Source organism: Scyliorhinus canicula, chromosome 20 (genome assembly GCF_902713615.1).
Source record: "Scyliorhinus canicula chromosome 20, sScyCan1.1, whole genome shotgun sequence".
In the NCBI taxonomy this organism is placed as follows: Eukaryota; Metazoa; Chordata; class Chondrichthyes; order Carcharhiniformes; family Scyliorhinidae; genus Scyliorhinus; species Scyliorhinus canicula.
Window position 1 is genome coordinate 22,261,098 of NC_052165.1, and position 23,522 is coordinate 22,284,619.

General features: G+C 47.0%; 1 protein-coding gene across 15 annotated transcripts in view; it reads right to left on the reverse strand.

The window, feature by feature from the left end:
* Window positions 1-614: 614 nt before the first annotated feature.
* Window positions 615-23,522, reverse strand: part of mgat4c (mgat4 family member C) — a 432,470-nt gene continuing 409,562 nt past the window's right edge. For 9 of the 15 annotated variants that reach the window (XM_038780733.1, XM_038780721.1, XM_038780729.1 and 6 more), the window contains 3 exons: window positions 6,957-7,111; window positions 5,701-5,848; window positions 615-5,579 (listed from right to left, as the gene is read on the reverse strand). In XM_038780733.1, the coding sequence (XP_038636661.1) occupies window positions 4,426-5,579; window positions 5,701-5,848; window positions 6,957-7,088 (1,434 nt within the window). In that variant the 5' untranslated portion in view covers window positions 7,089-7,111 and the 3' untranslated portion in view covers window positions 615-4,425. Of the gene's footprint in view, window positions 5,580-5,700; window positions 5,849-6,956; window positions 7,112-13,324; window positions 13,385-13,726; window positions 13,746-14,694; window positions 14,820-23,522 lie in introns of those variants that run through there. The other 6 variants (XM_038780727.1, XM_038780725.1, XM_038780732.1 and 3 more) reach the window with 3 other exon arrangements.

Sequence of the window (23,522 nt, forward strand, 5' to 3'; positions counted from 1 at the left end):
AGGGCTTTCCCAGAAGAAAGGAACAGTTTGGACCAGTATTCTTATTTCCCCATTTTACTGTTTTTCCTTCTGGCTTGGATGAGAATGAGGCCTTCAGGTGAAGCGTAACAGAAAAAAAAAACTTTGCATTTACATACAACTTAAGCCAGTCCTCACGATATCCCAACAACAACAGTAAATACTGGACAATCTCAGCAGGTCTGACAGCATCTGTGGGGAGAGAAGTAGATGACTCTTTCTCAAAGCCCACGATAGCCCCAAATGCTTTATAACCAGTGAATTGTTTCTGAAGTGATCCCTGTAGTTAGCTAGGTGAACCAGTGACAGACAATTATAAATTACATAAATAGGAACTAAAAAAAAATTCATTTACGAGATACGAGATGTGGGGGGAGCGGGGGGGGGGGGGGGGTCGTTGGTTAGGGCATCCTTTGAGAAGGTGGTGGTGGGCTACCTTCTTGAATCACTGAAGGCTTCGAGGTGCAGGTACACCCACAGTGCTATTAGGGATGAAGTTCCTGGATTTTGCCCCAGTGACAGTGAAGGAACGGCGATATATTTCCAAGTCACAATGATGAGTAACTAGGAGGGGAACTTCCAAGTTTGCAGGTATCTGCTGCCTTTATCCTTCTAAATGGTAGCGGTTGTGGGTTTGGAAGGTGCTGCCCAAGGAGCATTAGTGAGTTACTGCAGTGCATCTTGTAGATGGTACACTTTGCTGCCACTGTTCATCGGTAGGGGAAGAGAGTGAATGTTTCTTCAGTAGATCTGATTTTGCGAGTTTTGACTGAGGGAGGGATATTATGCATGTCGCTAAAAACCGTATCGTTGAACATTTTACATCCCCACGAGCAGACAGACAGAGTCTCCATGTAACATCTCATCCAAACTACGGCATTTCTGATAATGCAGCACTCTCTTTCCTGCCACTGGTCTGTCTCCTCCACCAGCCTGCCTATTTTCTCTTGACGTCTATCACTAGCCTTATCAGCGTTAAGAAAATTTTTTGCAATAGTTTTGTGTCAGCTGAACCTTTTGAATTTGTGCCCTCCGTGCCCAACTCTAGACAATTAATATAGATCATGAAAATCAGTAGTCCTAATACTGACCCCTGGGGAATGCCACTGGATACCTTTCTCCAGTCTGAAAAACAACCATTCAGCTCTACTCTTAGTTTCCTGTCACTCAACCTACTTTGTATCCATGCAGCCACTCTCCCTTTTGTTCCCCGGGCTTCCACTTTACTGACAAGCCTGTTGTGTGGAACTTTATCAAAGGCCTTTTGGAAGTCCACGTGCACCAGATCAACTTGCACTACACTTATCAACTCTCTCTGTTACCTATCAAAAAACTCAATTAAATTAGTTAATCACAATTTTCCCTTGACAACTTGATTCTGCCTTTCCTTTGCACATTTGCCCAATAACTATTAATTTTGTCCTGATTGTCACCTCTAAAAGCTTTCCCAACTTTGAGGTCGATCGGACGCGCCTGGAGCTTCTGGGTTGATGCCTCGGGTATTGTTTTGGACTTTTCCACTTGTTTGCCACCATAACTGTATCGAAGGAAGGTTGGATGATTACGACCAGTGCCTCTGTAATTTCCATCCTTACTTTCCTCAGTATCCTGGAATACATCTCCCTCCAGTCACAGGTGACTTATCAACTTGAAGTCCAGCCAGCCTTTCTAATGCCTCTCATTAACAATTTTTAGTCCAGTGGGCAAAGTCTTGTTGAGGGATTGGGGGTCCCGCCTGTCGGCTGGAGAGCCGGCAAGGGACCTATATTGCCTCTTATCAGGAAGGCGTGCCGAACAATAAGCCAATTATGCAGTGGTGAGGCCTACCGAGGGCCTTACCCTGGAACAAAGATCCCAATTGGTGGAATCTTGCCTCGTGATAGCTGTAGCCCAATAGGAGGCGTCGTGGCTGCTGCCAGATGAACTCCAACCCAGATTGTGGTGCGATAAAGGACACAAATAAGGCGGGGGGCAGGGGAGATTCACCAGTTGGGGTTGTTGGGGGAGGGGCAAGGAGATCGGAAGCAAGGGCAGAGGGTTAGTTCTCTGTGGGGACCCCCTTCCCAATGTGAAGTCTCTCAATCAGGCGCCGAATGCCTTTTATTGAGGGACTGCTCCCCCCCACAATCCCCCTCCGGCAGAGGTGACAAGCTGCATGCATGATTGAAACTGCTGTGCACATTATAGGGTGACAGGCCTGCCTGCGGCTGAGATGATTCCAGCAGTGGTTGGCATGAGGACCCTAAAAGTGGTCATTAATTGAGCACTTGATCACCTCAATTGATGGTGGACCTGAAATGTTGCCCATGGGTCTTCCCATTCAGAATCTAAATCAGGCAGAGGGAGAAAGGCTGTGGGGTTTAGGCAGGCCACCATCCTCCCTACGTAGATGCCATTCCAGCCTCCAGGTTTGTCATCAGAGCACAAGACGTCACACATTGTCTCAATGGCAGAGACTCCTTCATTTAGTACTTAACCATATCCTCTGCCTCCATCTACAATTTCCCTTATTGGTCCATAATCAGCTTTACTGTTCTCTTTACCACCCTTTTACTGTTTGTATGCCTATACAAGACACTTAAATTCTCTTTCATGTTGGCTACCAGTCACTTCTCATACTCTCTTTGATTATCTTTTTTTTTCTCTTTTCCCCTCTGAACTTTCAATATTCATCCTAATTCTCACTTGTTTTAGCAACCTGACATTTGTCACGTTCATCCTATTACTGCTTCATCTTCCTTGCTATCTCTTTCGCCATCCAGCGGAGTCTGGTTTTATTTGTCCTACCTTTCCCCTTTGTGGGAATGTATCTCAACTGTACCCATATGTTCTCCTCTTTACAGGCAGCCAATAGTTCAGTTACAATTTTGCTTGCCAATCTTTGATTCCAATTTATCTGGGCCAGATCCATTCTCACCCAATTGAAGTTGGTCCTCCTCCAATGTACTACTTTTACACTGGTTGCTCATTGTCCTGCTCCAGAGTGAACCTAAACCTTAGGATACTGAGATCATTGTTCCCTAAATGTTCCCTGACTGACACTTGATCTGTTTGTCTGAACTTATTCCCCAGAACCCAATCCGCAATGCATCCTGACTCACTGTACTGGAAACATACTGATGTAGAAAACTCGAGGCAGAAACACTTACCCTTTTCTGCTCTTTACACTATTACCATCCCAGTCCATAATTGGATAATTAAAATACCTCCATTGTAACTACTCTCTAGTTTTGCACATCTCTCTAATTTCCTCACACATTTGTTCCTCTATTTTTCCCACTGTTGGTGGATCAGAGAGTACACCCAGTAGTGTAATGGTGCCTCTATTGCTTCTTGAACCAAAAAGGATTGCAGTTCAAAAGTTAGTTATTCCCTTTAAGCTGACCGGAATCTATCTAGACCAGAAGTATTTTGAGGAGCAAGCCCTACATTTTAAAATGGTTCTTGTTCAGGGCTGCTTTGTGACTGTAACCACAACATTTTATTTTCTTGTTGCAGCTTTGGGTATTACGGTAGGCTCTCCTGGGACGACGTGCAATGGAACACTGTTTATCCAGCCTCTCGTCCCTTTGAATTACTTGGGTTGTTTGTGTGAGGAAATAGTTGGAAAAACATGTACAGTACTTTTAACTTTAGGCATGAAACTGGCCTGCAAGATACTCTGTGAATAAAGTATGATAATTCTTTCAACACATGGCTATGAAGAAGATGGTACAGATCTGATACTCATTCTTCATATGGCTGACATTCTGTATACATTTAAAGCAAAACTTGGACAATATAAGAAAACAAAATTTTGTTATAATGATGCAGTAAACGTGCTCTCTTTTATAACTTGAATGATAATGCCATCATGTTTGTAAGAGTGTTTGGGGACAACCAAAGTAGCAGGACAAGATGATAGAAGAAATGGATTAACAGGCCTGAATTTACAATGTGGGAGACGAGCATCTAAATATCCACTAATTCATCTTGAATTCCTCCTTCTGCTACTTCCACAGAGGCATTCAACTATTTATTTTGTTCAGGAACTATCTCCAATCAAGTAGCTGAGAGAGAAAACGCAGAGGAATAGGTCATACATTTATACACTTGTATTCCACAATATAATTTCAATGATCTAATTGCTTAAGGTGAAATGCTAGGCCAGACCTGATGGGTTCTGATTGCCTGAGATCATGAACATCATTTTCTACCCTCCTCCATTGAGAATATTCCTGACCAGTGGTCCAAGTCTACTGCTAATTCCTTCCATATTAACTTTTGGGATTTTTTTGTTTCAGAAGATAAAACGCAAAACATTGATTTTGACAACATATGTGACAAATGTTCATCAGCTGCCTTGATTTTGTTTTCAGATTTACAAAACCTTTTTGTATTGACTCCCATGAGATAACATTGAATGGTCTAACTTGATGGCTGACTGGTCCAAATGCTGATACTCCTGATGATCAGCCATTCCTTCTGGTTTTCTGCTACCAGTATTCGAATGCAGTGAATGTCAAATTCAACCTTGTGACCAATATCCTTCACCTCAATCCTTCCATGTTGAAACTCGCCCAGTTTGGTATAGCTAGAACACTGCTTTCCCTTTTTTGCTACTTGCACGTTTTGACCAACCTCCAGTGCTCCGCGGTGCAAAATATCGTTTTGCCTATCGTCAGTCCCTGTCTGGATCTTCAGTTTGTCGATCTTAGCAGGCCTGTCGAGCACGATGACAAAGTAATCTCCAGCAGAGGTAGATTTCCCCCAGAAGTACTCGTCCACGTTGCTGTATGCTTTACTGGGATCATAGTGTTCAAACACATTCATGTTTGTGTAAAGAGTTGCGGGCGGGTTGTCAGGAATATCAAAGGAGTCTTCTTCAAAATCATCATCCTTGAGTTTATTTTCCGTCCCTCTGAATGACGAGTAATATCCCATGTGCTGAAACAAAGAAGGCTTGAATCGTATGATGTCCTTCTGGGCGAGCAGTCCTTGGAAATGAATTAACAACCAATCGCATGGCATCTCCTGGTAAAACATTAATAGGAATTGTGCCAATCGTGGCAGATCGTGTGAATGGTAAAGCTTTCCAATATATCCCAATTTTGAAAACTCTAGTGTCACCCAATGGGAGCCTTTTCTTGAGGTAATGACTTTTTTAACGGCAGATAGGAAGTTTTTAGAGCAGTGAACATCATCTTCTAACATTACGTAGTAGTCCGATAAATTGGCACAGAAATTAAGTAGAAAAGCATAATCTACATTCTGTTTAGATCTAAATCTCACACGATCCTCAGGGTCATTGTAGTTTCTTTTGAGACCATCCAAATTAGGGTAATACTCCTCTAGTGTATGGATGACCATCAATCGACCAGAAATGATGTGATGGGCAAATTTCCTGGAAACATCCTGGACAACACTTTCACACCATGAGAGGTTAAAGTCTGCTAAGTGTACAACAACTACAATTTCACTCAGCTCTTCGTAGCTGGATTGGTCAAAAATAGATTTAATTGTTTCTAGTAGGTAGTTACCTCTTTTCCTTTTCACTGATGACAGTCCTATTGTTAAATACTCTGCACAAAAACATTAAAAAGAGGTTATCACTAAATCACAGGTTAATTGTTTGAGACAAGGATACTGTTTGATGATTTGTTCAAATTACTTTTCGTAAAATCGTAATGGAAACAAACTCACTTTTTCTTGGTATTGGGAAACCTGCAAGATAACGATAGGTGACATTTATTGCTCCTGAAAAGTTAGTTAAATCTTTGAACGTATGGACATATTTTTCTGAGTTAAGCTGATGCGAAGTTATTTCTCTTGCCAGTCTCTGCTCTCCTTCCTGAATAGCAAAAGAAAAATCATTGTGACTTCAGTGTAAAAAATATGGCAAACTTAACAGTTATATATTTTTCACTATAATCAAAAGCTCGATTAGCTTACAGATCCCTTATTGTTTTCTGTTCTCAGTCAATTTCCCAAACACTGTCCAACCCAAAATATACCCACAATACTTGCAGAGTTTCTGCCAAATGCAACCCACCAGGTTTTTAACTGAGCAAGTCTAAATACTTCTCACTGATGCAATAATATTGGATGTGTCATCAACTGAAATGATACGAATTCCAGAACAACATCCAAGGCTGAACGGTCTTCCTGTTGGCAAATGTATAGCACCTGACAAGTAAATCCACTGGAACTTCCTCCCAGAACTCCGATTACCCGTACAGGACTGCAGGAAACCAGGGAAACTATCTTTTGTTAGCTGACCATTTAGGGACCTTAATAAGCCAAGTCAAAATGTAAAAAAATACTCCTAAAGCAGCAAAGCGACCTACCCAGGTGAGTAAGATTAAGGTAATGTCTGATAGATTGCCCATTTGGGCGGCATGGTGCCACAGTGGTTGGCACTGCTCCTCTCACAGCTCCAGGAGCCCGAGTTCAATTACAGTCTCAGTTTCACTGTCTGTGTGGAGTTTGCACATTCTCCCTGTACCTGCGTGGGTTTCCTCCGGGTGCTCCGGTTTTCTTCCACAGACCAAAGATGTGCAGGTTAGGATTGGCCATGCTAAATTGCACCTTAGTGTCCAAAAGGTAGGGTCGGGTAACTGGGTTACGGGGATAGGGTGGAGGTGTGGACTTAAGTTGGATGCTCTTTCCAAGGGCCGGAGCCGAATGGCCTCCTTCTGCATTGTATATTCTATGATTCTATGAGATATTTGTAAAGGTCCGGTATTCATCAAAATGGTCTATAAGTTCTCCTTAAAATTATGTGGATAGCATTCTAGTCAAGATCAACATATGTTTAAAGAGAACATTTCATGCTATTGAACTAGCACAGTCGGTAAGGGCTTAGTGGAATTAAAATAATGAATTTATTTCGGAACATATTCATTCAAAATTACTGCGATCAAATGTTAAATGTTGCCATGACCATTTGTGTTTCTTACCATCACATATCTGTCCTCTTCCATATACAGATTCAGGCAAAGGAGGCAAATTGCAAGTAGAGCCAGCACTGGAATAACTGAGCGCTTCCGCAAACATCTCATTTTCTCTGCACATTTCCAATATAGTCTCATGGTAAACCTAATTTTGAAGTTTCCTGCAAAAGTAAAAGAAAAGTTTTAAAAACTTTCCCTGCACTACTCTGCACTCATATACACACACATACACGTAACATACATGCACGCACACATACATACACGCACACATACATGCTCGCACGAACATGTCCTTTTTATTAATAAGAGCAGTTTTGATACTTTTCAAATCATTGCTTAATTTTTGACACACTGAGGTAACATTTTTGAAGCAAATATTAGAGACGCCCGCTGGCATTAAGGCAGTGAAATAATTTAATCTGCTAAAAAATACAATGAGATTTCAGCAATATATTCAGATTTTTATCTTTCTAGTGCAATGTCACTGTTCTGTTCAGTTCCCGTTGACATTGCAGTTTACAATTTAATGAATAAAATACCCGACAGCTTTCTGGATACATGGGGTATATAGGTGGCAAAGGTATCTGAGGGGCTTGGAGTGGAATCTGGTGGGCTGGGGGATAAATGAAGTGGTTGAGGGGGTGAGGTTAATGGGTCCTTTAAACAGTATTGGAAACTGGGCTGCTTTGTTGGCGAACTAAGTGCTCCACTTAGCAGACATTCGTTGCAGCCACCAAGATTGTTCAGAGAAGGCCTGCAAGGTTGAGAGTTCCAAGGTGGACCCACAGCTCCATGCCAGTGAGGAGCGGGCGGAAGCCCTCCTCCCCAGGTTGACTCAAACCTGCCCTTCTGAACACTAGCTGGGTGGTGGTGGCAGAGGCACTCAACGCTGCAAGTCGAACCAGAAGGAGACAGCTGGTAATCTGGAGGGGCCGGGGTCGCTGAGTGAGTCCTCTGCCCTGGGGCTGCTGGTTGGGGAGAGCTCTGCTGGTCACTGAGTGGGGCAGCGATCTGAGGAGTGCCAACACCTGGTGGGCTCTTGAGCGAGCTTTCACCCTTGATGATGGGGTATGAGAGTTCCCAGACTGGTGGCTAGTGCGGGGTTCCAGATGACCAGAGGCCTTCTGAGCATTTGAAGGACACAGGCAGCACTCAGCAGCGTGAGTAGTCAGGAGTTTGTAAGTAGCAACAAAGGGGTGCATTGAAAAGACAGACTGCAGCAATGGCCGTCTAAGACAGGCCACCCCAATCCCAAGGGGAACACCCCAAATCCATGGACTTCATAGATTATCATAGAATTTACAGTGCAGAAGGAGGCCATTTGGCCCATCGAGTCTGCATCGGCTCTTGGAAAGAGCACCCTACCCAAGGTCAACACCTCCACCCTACCCCCATAACCCAGTAACCCCACCCAACACTAAGGGCAATTTTGGACACTAAGGGCAATTTATCATGGCCAATCCATCTAACCTGCACATCTTTGGACTGTGGGAGGAAACCGGAGCACCCGGAGGAAACCCACGCACACATGGAGTGGATGTGCAGACTCCACACAGACAGTGACCCAAGCCGGAATCGAACTTGGGACCATGGAGCTGTGAAGCGATTGTGCTATCCACAATGCTACCGTGCTGCCCCACCAAGTCTCTACCCGCTACTGCCGCAGACCCAGGCAGCCATCCACCAGCAAGCCCGAGAGTTTTCAACGGTTTTTCAGTATTTGTTTAGCCTCCCGTTCCACCTTCGCAGCCGTGGCGCCCAGTCCACGTTTGCCAATACGTGTAGTAATTCACCCGCGCGCGACCTCTACCTGAGAGGAGCATTGTGGAAGGATAGCGCATACTGTGTCCAACCTGCCAATCACACTGACATGTTTGCAAATACCAGTTTTGCATGCCGCTGCCGGCACGGGACACTACCGCTGGAACACCGTTGGCGCGTCACGTGAAGGCCCTCCCCCGATGCTCTGACCCCGATGGGCCAAGTTCCTGACCACGTGGGGGACATGTAGTCTCAGCGGTCGGGAACCTGGCGTGGCAGCTGCGGACTGGTGTGGGGTGGCCAGGGGATGGCCAGGAGGGCAGTATTTGGCAGGTCGGGTCCGCGCACGGCCGGCGCCATGTTTTACGGTGTGACCGCTGCAGGTCATCACCTTGCGCATACGGAGCCAGTTCAACAGCAGTTCAGGATGTCAGCTCACCACCACCCTCTCAGGGGCAGTTATAAATGGGCAATAAATGCTCACTTTGCCAGCGTTGTCGTATCCCATGAATAAATAAAAGAAAAAGCTAATTAAGTCCCCATGCGTCAGCATGGAACAATTAATGAAGAACATCCTTATAGAGCAAATAAAAAATACACACCCAAAATGCTAGAGTCTATTTCTTGTATTATAAATACTGACTTCTCTATTTTGAATTGAGAGAATTTTCTGTTTTGTTAAAATCACTCTCTGGGTGTGCTATCACTACTGGATAACTACACTTTTCTAACATATCATCTAGCTTCATTGTCAGGGGTGTTTCTTCAAATGTGATCAACTGTTTTTATTTATTATCAGCTTCATAAAATCTTAATGTCCATTCCTTCCACATTAAATAAACTTGTGGCAAAACAAATTATGTTGTTGCTTTTAAAGGAAAAAAGAACAACAATTTTGCACGAAACAATTCCAGTTTTCAACTATTTTGTATTTCGTAAGTATAAAAAGCACCTCGGCTTTTCAGTAATTACTGCAAAATCAGGACTTTGCTATTGCAGGGATGAACTATATTCTCGTATTGTTATCTATTCAATATAAGAGCTGAAATACTACTGGAGCTGTCAGTTAAGGTGCCTTTTGCCTTCCAATTTGATTCATAGAATATTTCCATTGCAAAATAGGTCAGAGTAATCTCTCTGTCAAGTTTGTGCAGGCTGTCTGTGTTTGCCTTACGAAAAAAAAGCTTTGTTAACTCACTTTGCCTGGGAAGAGGCAAAGCTTCGAGGTGATTTTCACCGAGTGGGAGCTATGCAGTTGAGCAGGTAAACTGGCGCAGGTCATCTTCCCACAGCTTCCATCATTTTAAGTTGCTGTGTTGAGAAGGCCTCAATGACACTTGCCCAAAACCACTCTGGTCCTCCATCATGTCTGCACGTCATGGTTCCGATAAAGTCAGCAGAACTCAACTGCAATTTTGCCCAGGAGGCCTCAGCGACAAGTGAATTTGCCAGACATAACCGGCATTGAAGAGGATTGTGCCGGAAGATGGCCAAAAGAGAAAAGTCTACTTTCAGAAAAGGTTTTCCTGTGGGGCCTGTAGGAACAGCAGTGTACCTCCAGGTTCCACAGGAAATCCAGACCTCCCCAACTGCCACCGCCCCCCCCCCCCCCCCCCCCCCCCCGCTCCCCCAACCCCCACCCCCTCCAGCCCCTGCATGGGGCTACGTTGGATATCCTAGCATCCACTACTGTCAATCACCGAGTCTCAGCAGACAACCTCAAGGCTGACTTGGCAATACTTCCCACGATAAGAGCATTCAAAGCTGACTGGCATATTTGGTTTGCAAAGCAATCGTTTGATTGCGTTAATCAAGTCTTTGACGCATATCATAGGCTGGATTCTCCGGACCCCCAGCCATGTGTTGCTTGGCAGCGCACCGTTAGTTGGCAGCAGAGTTCTTTACTCCCGCCGTTTCTCAATGGGATTTCCCATTGAAGCCACCCCACGTGCTGCTGGTGGGAAAAGTTAGTCACAACAGCCAGTGAATTCCGCATGTGTCTAGTCAGTGGGCATGCAGAGAAATAAATGGAAGCACCTGGTTTCCCCTCTGGGAAGAGAGAATCATTGTCGATCCTTTGATCCTGATTCTCTTCGCAAATGTTGAAAGATAGCTCAAGGACTCTTGTCTAGTCATTCAAAGCATCCTCAATGATTCATTATGGGTTGACAAGTGTGACTGTGAACAGGAGCCCAGGAAACAAGGCAGGTGACTAATACCTAGCATCGTACACCACTGGAAACATTTAAGAACTTCAGCAACTTTTTCTGCTGGAGGTCTTGTGAGAAATTTATTTTTGGTGCATTTCTTATTTATTAGAAAATCAATTAAGGGGGAAAGTTTTCAAAGCAAGATTTCTAAGAGTTGTTAAATTCTTTCTCCCGGATTTGGGCAGCACGGTAGCAGCTAATCACTCTGAGCGCATGTCCCAGTCCCTTCTCTCAAGACTATTTTGACTACTTTGCTTCACAATGTGGTGACAAAAAGAAATCAAAGTGTGAATCACATATCCTGTACGTTTAGCGGATGCTAAACATCACAGTCGACTAAATTGCACCTTGACACAAAACCCAAAACGCCCTGGGGATGAAAAATTTCAACTATTCCGTTATTTCTAGCCACAGTGCAAATCTACAAGCCATTCATCAGTAAAATAAAAATCTCAGTCCTGCGAAATTGAAGCTACACCCCCACACATAAGACCCCATAAGACCGTAAGACATAGGAGCAGAATTAGGCCACTTGGCTCATCGAGTCTGCTCCGCCATTCAATCATGGGTGATATTTTTCGCATCCCAATTCTCCTGCCTTCTCCTCATAACCCCTGATCCCCTAATTGATCAAGAGCCTATCTATCTCTGTCTTAAAGACACAAAGTGATTTGGCCTCCACAATCTTCTGCGGCAAAGAGTTCCACAGGTTCACCACCCTCTGGCTGAAGAAATTCCTTCTCATCTCGGTTTTAAAGGATCGTCCCTTAAGTCTGAGATTGTGTCCTCTGCTTCCAGTGAACATGACTCAGATCCATAGAACATACAGTGCAGAAAGAGGCCATCCGGCCGATCGAGTCTGCACCAACCAACTTAGTCCCTCACGTCCACCCTATCGCTGTAACCCAATAACGCCATCTAACCTTTTTTAGACACGAAGGGCAATTTAGCTTGGCCAACCCACCTAACCTGCATGTCTTTGGATTGTGGGAGGAAACCGGAGCACCCGGAGGAAACCCACGGAGACACAGGGAGAACATGCAGACTCCACACAGACAGTGACCCAGCGGGGAATCGAACCTGGGACCCTGGCGCTGTGAAGCCATGGTGCTATCCACTTGTGCTACCGTGCTGGCCAAATCCGGGAGAAAGAATTTAACAACTCTTAGAAATCTTGCTTTGAAAACTTTCCCCCTTAATTGATTTTCTAATAAATAAGAAATGCACCAAAAATAAATTTCTCACAAGACCTCCAGCAGAAAAAGTTGCTGAAGTTCTTAAATGTTTCCAGTGGTGTACGATGGGCGGAATTCTCCGCTCCCGGGAAAAATCGGAAGGACCGTCGTGAACTCGGCCGAGTTTCACGATGGCCTCGGAGGCCGCTCCTCGCCCCCTATTCTCCCCTCCCGGTGGGGCTAGGAGCGGCGCTCCGTAACTCTTGGCCACCGGGTGGCGCGCCTATGTGACGCGACGGCGGCGCCTATGTGACATCAGCCGCGCATTCGCAGGTTGGCCGGCTCGAACCTGCGCATACGTGGCTGACGTCACGATGGCTGACAGCTCGAACCCGCGCATGCCCGGTGGCCGTCTTTCCCCTCAGCCGCCCCGCAAGACGTGGCGGCTTGATCTTGCGGGGCGGCGGAGGGTAAATAGTGTGTCCGATTGAGACGCCGGCCCCTCCCGAGCACAGTCGTGGTGCTCATTCCCCACCAGGCCCCCTACAAGCCCCAAAACGGGCAGCTCATGGCGATTTCACAACGGCAGCGACCAGGTGTGGTTGCCGCCATCGTGAAACGGTCGCGAACGGCAGGCCGCACGGCCCATCCGGGTCGGAGAATCGTCGGTCGCCGTGAAAAACGGCGAGCGGTGATTCTTCCGAGCAGGGGTGGGAGAATCGCGGAAGGCGCCAGGGGGTCATGAAGTTAGTTGGGGGCCCTCCCGTGATTCTCCCACCCGGCGTGGGGAGCGGAGAATTGCACCCTAAATGTCGCAGCTCTTCTGCCATTTACAGTGTTTTCCACCAGGTGGCAGATGTGATTCCACAATTTAGTACAACATTCAGGAATCACAACCTAGTTTTGCATGTTATATTTACATTTTTTTAAAATTTAAAGTGCCCAATTCTTGTTTTTTCCTAATTAAGGGGCAATTTATCAGAGTCAATCTACTTACCTTGTACATCTTTGGGTTGTGTGGGTGAGACCCACGCAGACATGGGTAGAATGTGCAAACTCCACACGGACAGTGACCTGGGGCAGGGATCAAACCCAGGTCCTCAGCGCGGTGAGGCAGCAGTGCTAACCACTGCGTTACCGCGCCGCCCCAATATTTACATTTTTAAACAAAACTGTAGAAAGTGCAGGCACTGGTGCTTGCAAATAATGATTTCAATGTGAAAACTACCTTGTTCACTCTTCAGTCAGTTCTGAGTTAGCTGTTCTCCGCTGGCGTGGATGTTGTATACTAGTTGAAAATGGAAAAGAGGAGATTAGCCCGGTTTGCCATTTGTCACTCTTAGTAACTAATCTGTGGCCCCTGCTGGCAGCATGAAGTATAGATATGTAGACGTCAGATGAAGTCAGGATTAAGTTTGTATACGGATAGCACTTCAATAGTCACACAGCCCGCTGGCGCTCACTACCAAGACCCACACATGAATGATGACCAGTTTAGTGAGGGACAAGCAAATATTCGGACCCATGGAACAATGTCTTCAGGATAGTCTAGGAGACTATTGAAGAATATTGGTTCGAAAAAGAATATGAAGATCAGAACAGAAGGGTTTATTTTGAAGCTGTGTCACACCTGAAGTGAAAATGCTGCTCCAACTATCAGGGAATAAAAACATGTAATTCATATTTTGTTTACATCCTCTAAGAATACATGATGTCATTCCCCTGTACAACTTTGATAATGAAACAAATAAAAACACAGAAGCATGAAGAAGTCATTTCTCATTAATCATCAATTATGCCTTTGGAAGATAACAATAAATCTTTGTTCATGTGTTTCTTTCTAGTCTATTCTGGATTCTTCCTCAGAAAATGCACATTCACGTAACCAGGGTTATCACATTTTGTGATTAATTTTTCACTTGTGTTATTTGGCATTAATAGGGTCAGTGCCCTGTTATCCTCAGTGATGTGGCGGATGCCGTTCTGAAAGGGGCCTCTCGCTGGTGTGCAATCAGCACACTAAAACTGTTGTCATTTTGAGGTTGAAGTGCTTTGACTATTTCTGTGGGCGATAGAGGGGGGGTGGGGAAGAACAAAGAACAAAGAAAAGTACAGCACAGGAACAGGCCCTTCGGCCCTCCAAGCCTGCGCCGACCATTCTGCCCGTCTAAACTAAAATCTTTTACTCTTCTAGGGTCAGTAACCCTCTATTCCCATCCTATTCATGTATTTGTCAAGATGCGCCTTAAACATCACTATCGACCCTGTTTCCACCACCTCCTCCGGCAGCGAGTTCCAGCCACCCACTACCCTCTGTGTAAAAAACTTGCCTCGCACATCTCCTCCAAATCTTGCCTCTCACACCTTAAACCTATGCCCCCTAGTAATTGACCCCTCCACCCTGGGAAAAAGACTCTGACTATCCACTCTGTCTATGCCCCTCGTTATTTTGTAGACCTAAGACCAACAAAGAAAATCTACACGTTATTTTCCTCGAGTCAGGAGGAGAACCTCCGAGCCCAGTTTTAAAAAGAAAATTGGGCTCCCTCCACAGGCAAAACCCACCATGGTGGTCGTAACCCACCCTGTTTCACTTACTGACAACCAGCGCACCCTGACATTGGCATGACTTTAATCAGATGTGCCTTCGAACGCTGGTTTACTTCTCAGAGGCAATTAGGGGTGGGCAACAGATGCTGGTCCTGCCAGCGATGTCCTCATCCCTGTGAAAGAATGAAAAGAAATGACCAATCTGTAGCTTGCCAGCCCGGTGTTCACAAGCACGTGGGTCAAAATCACTTCTCTGTTGTTGGGGTTGTCGAGGATCAGAGGGTGGGAGAGGGGCGTGAAGAACAAATATTTCACTCATGGTATCCAAAACACTAAAGATCGGTGTTGTTTTACATCACAGAGACTGTTAATGTGTTTTGAGTGATATGATGCCAGGAGACCTGAATTATACAGTCAGCATCGAGGGGAATCAACTGGCGGTTATATTCCATGCCAGAGATTTAACAGGGCAACCAAGTCCCTGCAACTCTAAAAGATGGTCCTATCTCATCAATCATAGGAGTTGATTTCTACACTCGGCATGTAATGTATCTCTTCAAATACAGTGAAAGAATTTCTTGAAAAGCCATTTATAGCATACTGCTCTTTTTTCGGAAGTGGGGATGAACATTCACCGTGTAAGATTCATTGACCAACATTTATCACAGAATCATAGAATCGCTGCTGTGCAGAAGGAGTCCATTTGTCCTATCAATTCTGCACCGACCCTCAGAATGTGTACTGCACCCAAGCTCAGTCTCCTGCTCTAACCCACTAACCCCTTAACCTAACTCAGACATCTTTTTTGGACATTAAGGGGCAATTTATCATGGCCAATCCACTTAACCTGCACATCTTTGGACTGTGGGAGGAAACCAGAGCACCCAGATGAACCCATGCAGAGACGGGGAGAACGTGCAAACTCCACACCAACAGTGACCCAAGGCCGGAATTGAACCTGGTCCCTGGCGCTGTGATGCAGCAGTACTAACCACTGTGCCACTGTGTTGAGGTTTGCATTTTGACAACACTACAAAGGGATGAGAAAGCTGCGACCTCAAGTAAATCAACTGCAGTCAATTAACAAAGTCAATTCCTTTCCAATGGGGAAACACTTTGGATGAAAAATATACCATCCTGAGCACATTCGGCACCACACCAGCTGCCTGGTAAATTCAACACAGGGATGCAATCCTGGAGTTTTGATCACAAGCACTAACCTGACACAGCAGTTATATGCTGCTGTGCTTCAGTAAGATTTATGGATTCACTTGGACCTTTCAATCAGTTCTCCACCTGTAATATTTAGTGTCTGTGTTATTTCACAGTAATTATTTGTTAATTGTCAGTTAATAGAATTCTGATTACTCTGCAATCATTAATCCTGCCATGTGGACAACATTAGGTGCAGAATTCAATACTCATCAGTAAAACCTGCTGGAAATAAAATGCTTCATATGAAATAAGTCTGCCTTCATGTATAAATATGTATTTAGTCAGTCACCAGTGTATCTCCAGGCCCCATTTTATTTCTGTACAAGTGGATGGGTTTGGAGCGAGTTAGGATTTCACCCTTCTTTCGGTTGCACTGACCTGTCTTGTCACCCGGTCTCTCTGCCTTACTCTCTCCTCCTGGTTGGTGACATCCAGTTCTCCCTGGGATCTCTGCATCCTGATCTCTCTCAACCCCTACATCATTTTCTAAAGTCTTTGCTTATGATCTTACTATGCCTGTTGGTCAATCTCTTGCAGGATGTGTGTCTCATTCTGACCACATCTCTAAAATGGTTTGTCTTTTTGGTGCACGATCCTATTCTCTGCCTGGGAATGTTTGGCTTCTGCCGCCCCGGCGTGGTTCACTCATGGTTCCACCAAGTGTGAGCTCGGAGTGGTAGCTGCGGACTCAATCCGCGGCCGCCCTGGTGGGGAGCGGGGGGATTCGTCACTCACTGGGAGGGGGTCTCCAGGACTGCCAGGCTCACAATTGGGGGCCACTGACCGGCAGGCGCACGCGATCTCGGGGGGGGGGGGGCTATATTGGTGGGGCCGGCCTCCAGTGTAGGTCCGCCATGTTGCGCGGACCCACGGCCGAAAGTGCAGGGCCCCGTATCGGCAACTGGAGCTGCAAGGAGCATTCCTGCAAAATGGAGAATGACTATGGACTTTCTCCAGGAAAGTCCAGAATGATTCGCAGCCATTTTCTGGCGGGCGTGGGGACATAGTCCCATTATCAGAGAATTCCGCCCCATGGACCTCAGTTTGTTTCCAGTCAATGGCGTCCCTAGCCATCCATGGAATTCACCATACATCCACAAAGAAGAATCCCAATCGGATGGTGGCATCAAGGGAGTTAATGGGTTGGTAAAGGACAGTCAGTGGGCTAGATTCTTCTGCTCCGCCCGCTGTAATATCGCCACAGGCAGGGAAGAATTGTAACAGTGTTGTCTATGGTTCGGAGGTCTGCACTGCAGCATTTAAGTCAGTAAGACGTGTGTGGATTTGTCCCATTTAGAAGGGAAAGTTTTCAACAGTGAGAAAGTAGTCTCACCATTCATGGCACCAAATTTGACCAAATTATGACACAGAAAGTGAAAGTGATAAACAGGGAACGTATATATATTGAGCTCAGTACAGCGCCAACTGATTCCATTAACCTATATATAAATTTGTTATGTGAAATCGCATCACAAAAGTATTCATGTCTTTCTACAATGATCAATTGCACCTATTGATTGCAGGTTTTTCAGTGTATTTTCAATCACATAATTCTTCCATCACATTTTTGGTGGAATTTTCTGGTCGTGATACTTCCTTTCACAGAAGGGATGACTGGACACACACATTCATGTGGCCCGCACCAGTTAGGCATTTATGGGTGATGAGTATGGCAAACCATGTGACAAGATGGACAGGAAGTTGATACTCCCTCCCGCCCCACTGATACACCATGGGGCTGAAGGTCTGGGCACCACATTTAAAGGGTATCCAGACAGGCATTCATTCTCTGTAAGATAGGAACATTATTCTCACTGTCTGAAAGAAGTTCTGGGAGCTGCTATTGCTGCCACCCCCAATCTGCTGCCACCCCATACAAAAGTGACAAATGTCTGAGTGCAGACCAAGAGTGGGTCCATGGTTCAGCAATGACACATTGCATGTTCTCCTACAGGCCGTACAGGAACAGTGGGAGGTCGTTTTTTTCCAGGGATGGCAGGAGGAGGCCGCCCCTCCGGTCTTGAACACTCTTGACCAACAGCAAGCCTTATACATAGCATCAGCAGCACCCTGGTCTCAATCCATCTGACTCTGGTCAATTCCATCTTCTATGTTCACTGCAGAGAATTCTCGTTAATGCAGCCATATCCGTGCACATTCGAACAGTGACCCTGGACCTGCCATCCATCACCTTGAGGCTCTCTCAATCACCTTTGACCTTGCTCCAATCACACCACCATCACACCATCAGCCTTGCCCTGCCTTTGGTGGCCTTCGATTCAACCCCATGACCCTCGACCAGCAATTATTAAGCACCAAGCACAGTGGAACTGTCCCCTGTTACCGTCGATGCCATCCATCAGCTTCAGCCCTTCGTCTATTGTCCCTGACCATCCCTCAGTTACACTCAACGCTCAGGACTCCAATGTTGACCTTTATTGTATAACCTTTAATATCCCCACAGTCATGTTTGACCTTGTACCTTACGAATTTGACATTCCCTGTATAGTCCAACTCCCGCCCTTGTGGACGTGCCACCTTCCGACACCCTCCCTCATTCAGCCACGCCCTGCTCCTCTTTGACTGCCACCACCCAATCTCAATTATCAATGCACAAAGCACAAGCGTGGAGGAAAAAGGACTCCTATCACTCCAAATCTACCAGGGTAGCCTATCTCGCCCACTGCATGCCACATTTGAACAGCTGTGAGTCTGAAGGTACATGTTTCTCATTCGCTGATTACTTAATCAGAAAGGTACACTTAAGGCCGGGATTCTTCGGATCCCAGTTCGCCCCACCACCGCAAAGAAATTGACCCTCAGCCAAAACTCCATTCACTGCAGCGGGAACGAAGAACACCGTCAGTGTGAACGGACGGAGAAGACCGCTATCAAATCTAGCCAGTTTACTTTTCAATGAGCGTGCATAACATGCAAGAAGGTGTTCTCGACTTTGCTGTTGGAAAGCTCGATCTGCTGTCAATGCAGCCGCCGCCAACTTAATTCCGTAGATTCATCTCACCATCGGAAAGCTGACTTTTGTCCTCCCACATGATGATGTTCTCCTGCCAGCCTCACTTTCCACTCCTGGGAACTGCATAAGATTCCACCCATTGTCTCCCATTTTACGCCGAGGGTCTGGTTGCAGGAAACTACATGTTGCCAACTTTAACACCCTCCCAGGAACATTCGGCTCAGAAAAAAGTAAAATACAGAGAACTACAAAATTATTCAATGAAGCATTCAGCATTCTGCACTTACAACTCGAATAACCACATCGGGTAAATACACCACACATGTGTGGGGTGAACGTCAACTCTCTTCCAATATAATAAACACATGTTTCTGTTACATGTAACTTGCAATGGAAAATCTAAATTTGTTGTCCACCTACACTGATTGACCGGAATCTTCTCCCCCTCCAGGAGGCAATTAAGGACATTGACAGCTCTGACAATTTGCTGGATTGGTGTCAGGACCAATATCCGACCCCTTCCTGCCTCATTGAAGGGAGGTTCTGGGAAGGAAGACTCAAGGTTGACCTTCCAGCCCCCCCTCCGCTTGAGTCCCTTAAATGGCCAATTGACTACCTCTTAAGGGCCTCAGCTGCAATCTCCCCTGTGCCAGGTGGGCCTGTCGACAAGCAACCTACTGATAAAACCGTATGGAATGCATGTTAGCTGGACGAGGTGGCCCCTTGATCTGCACTGATCGGTTCATAATTGAGAGCGTGGACTTGGGGGTGGTAGGTGGCCGCTGACTGCCACCCCCCACCATCCTTGTCACCCCAATGGCATCCCCATCTCCCCGTGACCTCCCACCCATCCCCACCATAAGGTCCTCTGGTTGGTTGGCAACTCTTGGTGGGCAGGTTGTCATTTCTCAGGGTCCCCAGTCTGGAGGATGGCCCACTGTTGATGGGCAGAAGATTATGCAGGCCTTCCTCCTCAGAGTCAGCGTGGGTGTCTCGCTGCCTTCTCAAGCAGTGCGAAACAGAAGATTGCGCCCATTGTGTTGGTTATGTTGGCTGAATATTCCCAGTGTCCTGAGAAGACTTTTTAATCTGTTGCTAATCTGGGTTCACATGTTCCCCTGTTACATTAAGTGCCTGATTTAAATGAATTTTCCATCGCTATAAAGTAAATTAAAATTAATAATGAGAAAATAGTTAAAGTTTCAGCGAATATTCCACTATGATTAACATGTCTAAAAGCCGTTGTTACAGCTCGACTGATCTGCTAATGCCTGAAAGTGAAACAAATCTCTTAGCAATTTGACGTTTCCTCAATCAAGAGCGAAATTCAGGTTTATTCTTCACAGATTTGTGTGACTACCATTTAGAACAGCTCTCCATATATTTGAGAGCGCGTACGACTGAGATACGAGGATTCAGAGAGTTCTATAAAATGCCCAAGCTTTGATCTGAGCTCTTGATGCCATCTGAAGTCCCTGATTAAGTTATAGTGAAGGAATGTTCTCTGGGGGGAATCTGCTATTCTAAATAAAATAGCACTTGAAATCCAGTCACGCTTGCCTGTAAAAAAAAAGGTAAGCTGCATTTAGCAGGACTGGCTGGTCCTGTCATTTGGCATATGTTCAAGTGAATGACGGTCACCAACACAATTAAAGGAAAATTGCTTTGTAGCCACTAGGTGTCAGCTATGATGGGGTGTCTGAAGTATAGCTCTCAGTGAGACTACATAACTGCAATAAGTAACAAATGAGATTGCACAGTAGAGGAATAAATTCAACGGGAAAAAAGCTACGACTCTGCGATTTGAGTGGCTTTCTAAAAGGGATAAACACTGAAGGATGATGAGTTTATTGTCAAAAAAAATATATTGGAAGTTGCAAAAGCCAGAAGGTTTCAGGGAGAATGAGTGATTCAGACCCTCAATGCTTCCTTTCCAGAATGTAACCAACTGAAGTGTATCCCGTTTGTTCACTTTAATGTTCACATTGGTTGTGGCTTTATGGGAATATATTTCTGTCGAGGTTCTTCAACGTATCCACTGTAACACGGGAAAGAAGAACCTTGGAAACTCTGGAAAAATGGTTCAAGAACTGTTCAGATTATTGCTCCAGTCTTTGCACTTTGCCAAAGTGAAGGCAGGTAAATGGGAGAACTAATTTATTTAATTCAGCCCCTGTGTGTCTGCTATCATCAATTGCACACGGCGAGAAATGAAGACATTCCATAATCTGGGTACGATTTGCAATGCCTCAAGGGTGCTTGACAAAATAAATTGGTTGTGCATCTGATTTTAGAGTCAGGTAATAATGTTTTGTTAGCAATATGTACAGGGCGAAATCCTCCATTCCAGAGACTAAGGGCTAGATTCTCCCATTTTGAGCATGTGTCCGGGACATGTGTGTCACCTTGCGACGAAAAAGTTGGTGCCGCCCCCGCACAGATGGGAGGCTAACAACCGCGCCACATAAAACCCCAGGCGCTCCTGACAGAAACGGCCAGAGAAATGCCAGGTCCGTGGCCACGCATGCACATGGCAACAACCTGCCGTACAACCTGCCACCGGCAGCGCTCAGACCAGACCTGCCAGGTCGTGCCCATCCTGTAACACCCCTCCCCAACCCCGGACCACTCTTCACCAGTCCTCCCAGCCCCCCGCCAAAGCCCCCTCGGCCAGCGGAACGGCTCCCCCATCCCCACCCCGCCGACTATGGCGGCGCTGGACACAGTCTGCAACTGCCACGCTAGGTTGGTGAAATCTCAGACCACAAGTGATCCACGCCGTCAGGAAGTCAGCTGATTGGGGGCAGAGCATCAGGGGAGGGCCTTCAGGTGACATCCTGAGGTCGTCCCAACGGCGTGCAGCATACTCACTGATGATGCCGTTATGGAGGGGGGGACGGAGCATCCGGAAAGAGGCGCCGTCCCCGATTTCGGCATCAAAAGGCATTCTCCGCCCAATCGCCGAATGTGGGGCGGGATTCTCTGACCCCCCGCAGGGTCGGGGAATCGCCCGGGGCAGGCATAAATCCCGCCCCCACCGTGGCCGGAATTCTCCGCCACCCGGGAATCGGCGGGAGCGGGAATCGCGCCCCGCCGATTGGCGTGCCCCCCGCGGCGATTCTCCGGCCCGCGATGGGCCCAAGTCCCGCCGCTGTCAGGCCTCTCCCGCCGACGTGGTTTAAACCACCTCTGTGCCAGCGGGGTTGGTGGCGCGAGCAGGCCCCAGGGATCCTGGGGGGGGGGGCGTGTGGCGATCGGACCCAAGGGGTGCCCCCACGGTGGCCTGGCCCGCGATCGGGGCCCACCGATTGGCGGGCGGAGCAGTGCCGTGGGGGCACACTTTTTCTTCCGCGGCCTCCACCATGGCGGAGGCGAAGAGACCCCCTCCACCGCGCATGCGCCGGTGGTGACGTCTGCGGCTGCTGAAGCTCCGGTGCATGCGCGGACTCACGCCAACCGGCGAAGGCCTTTCAGCCAGCCCCGATGCCAATCGGCGTAGCGCCAAAGGCCATTGGCGCCAGTTTTGGCACCAGTCAGCAGAGCGGGAGCCACTCCGGCGCGAGCCTAGCCCTTTGAGGAGGCCCGACGCCGGAGTGGTTGGTGCCACTCCGCTACGCCGGGACCCCCCCCCCCCCCCCCCCCCCCCCCACCCTGCCCCGCCGGGTAGGGGAGAATTTCCATCCAGATTTCGGTGTCGGCAATCAGTGGCACAGGAAAGTGAAGGACCTCCTTTGGGCTGATCGGGTGAGCTATCACTTCTGTTCCCCTGGCAGCATTCCTGCCCCTCACTCCTCACATCACACCCCCACTCCCATAAAGGCTAATCAAAACCTGCCTACCTGCATCTCCCTCACATCTAACCCTGCACCAAACACCAACATCTGTGTCATCCCCTTCAGTCAGGTGCCTTGCACACATATGCCACCAGCTACAGAACCCCCAAGCAACTCACCTCCATGCCTCTCACCAAGTCATTATGTGTATCCTAGGAAAAGGGGGAACTATTACAAAAGATAAAAGAGAGGGGGAGAAGACCAAAGGGGGCAAGCCGGATCTCGGGGCTCTTCCCCGTTGAGCAGAGAACGATGGAATTATCCAAAGTGTAGGAGAGGGCTATCTCTGAGCAGAGGTTGATTTGCGATAACCAAGTGAGCCCCTAAATTGAAGAGATGCCCCAATAGTCTTGCAGGATCACCATGAGACCATGTTGGCGCATTTGGGGTACGTCACCCCCAGCTACAACCCCAGCACACCCTGGAGGACTAGTACAGCGACGACTCTGACTTCTCAACACTGCATTCATCTGCAACCCCCACCAGCACAGAGACTATCACCTCGGTGGGTCATTTTAGTGTGGAGGCTCCTGGGTCACCTTCTGGTGTGCACGTCACACATGCTGCAGCACATCAGGGGGAAGTAGGGACTTTCGAGGGAGCGGGTAATAGGAGGGCTGTCCAATCCCAAGATCTCGGTGTAGTCCAGACAGGTATCGCCCTTCTGGAAAGTATGATTCCATCACTAGTGGAGGTGCAGATGGAGAGCAAGAATTTACAGGAGGGGCTGTCAGCAGCTTTGCAGCACCTGTAAGTGCAGTTGGAGGAGTTCACCCACCTTCAGATGCAGGAGATCGTGCCAACAATTCATGGTACACAGGCTAACACCAAACAGGTGGTGCCCACGGGGGAAG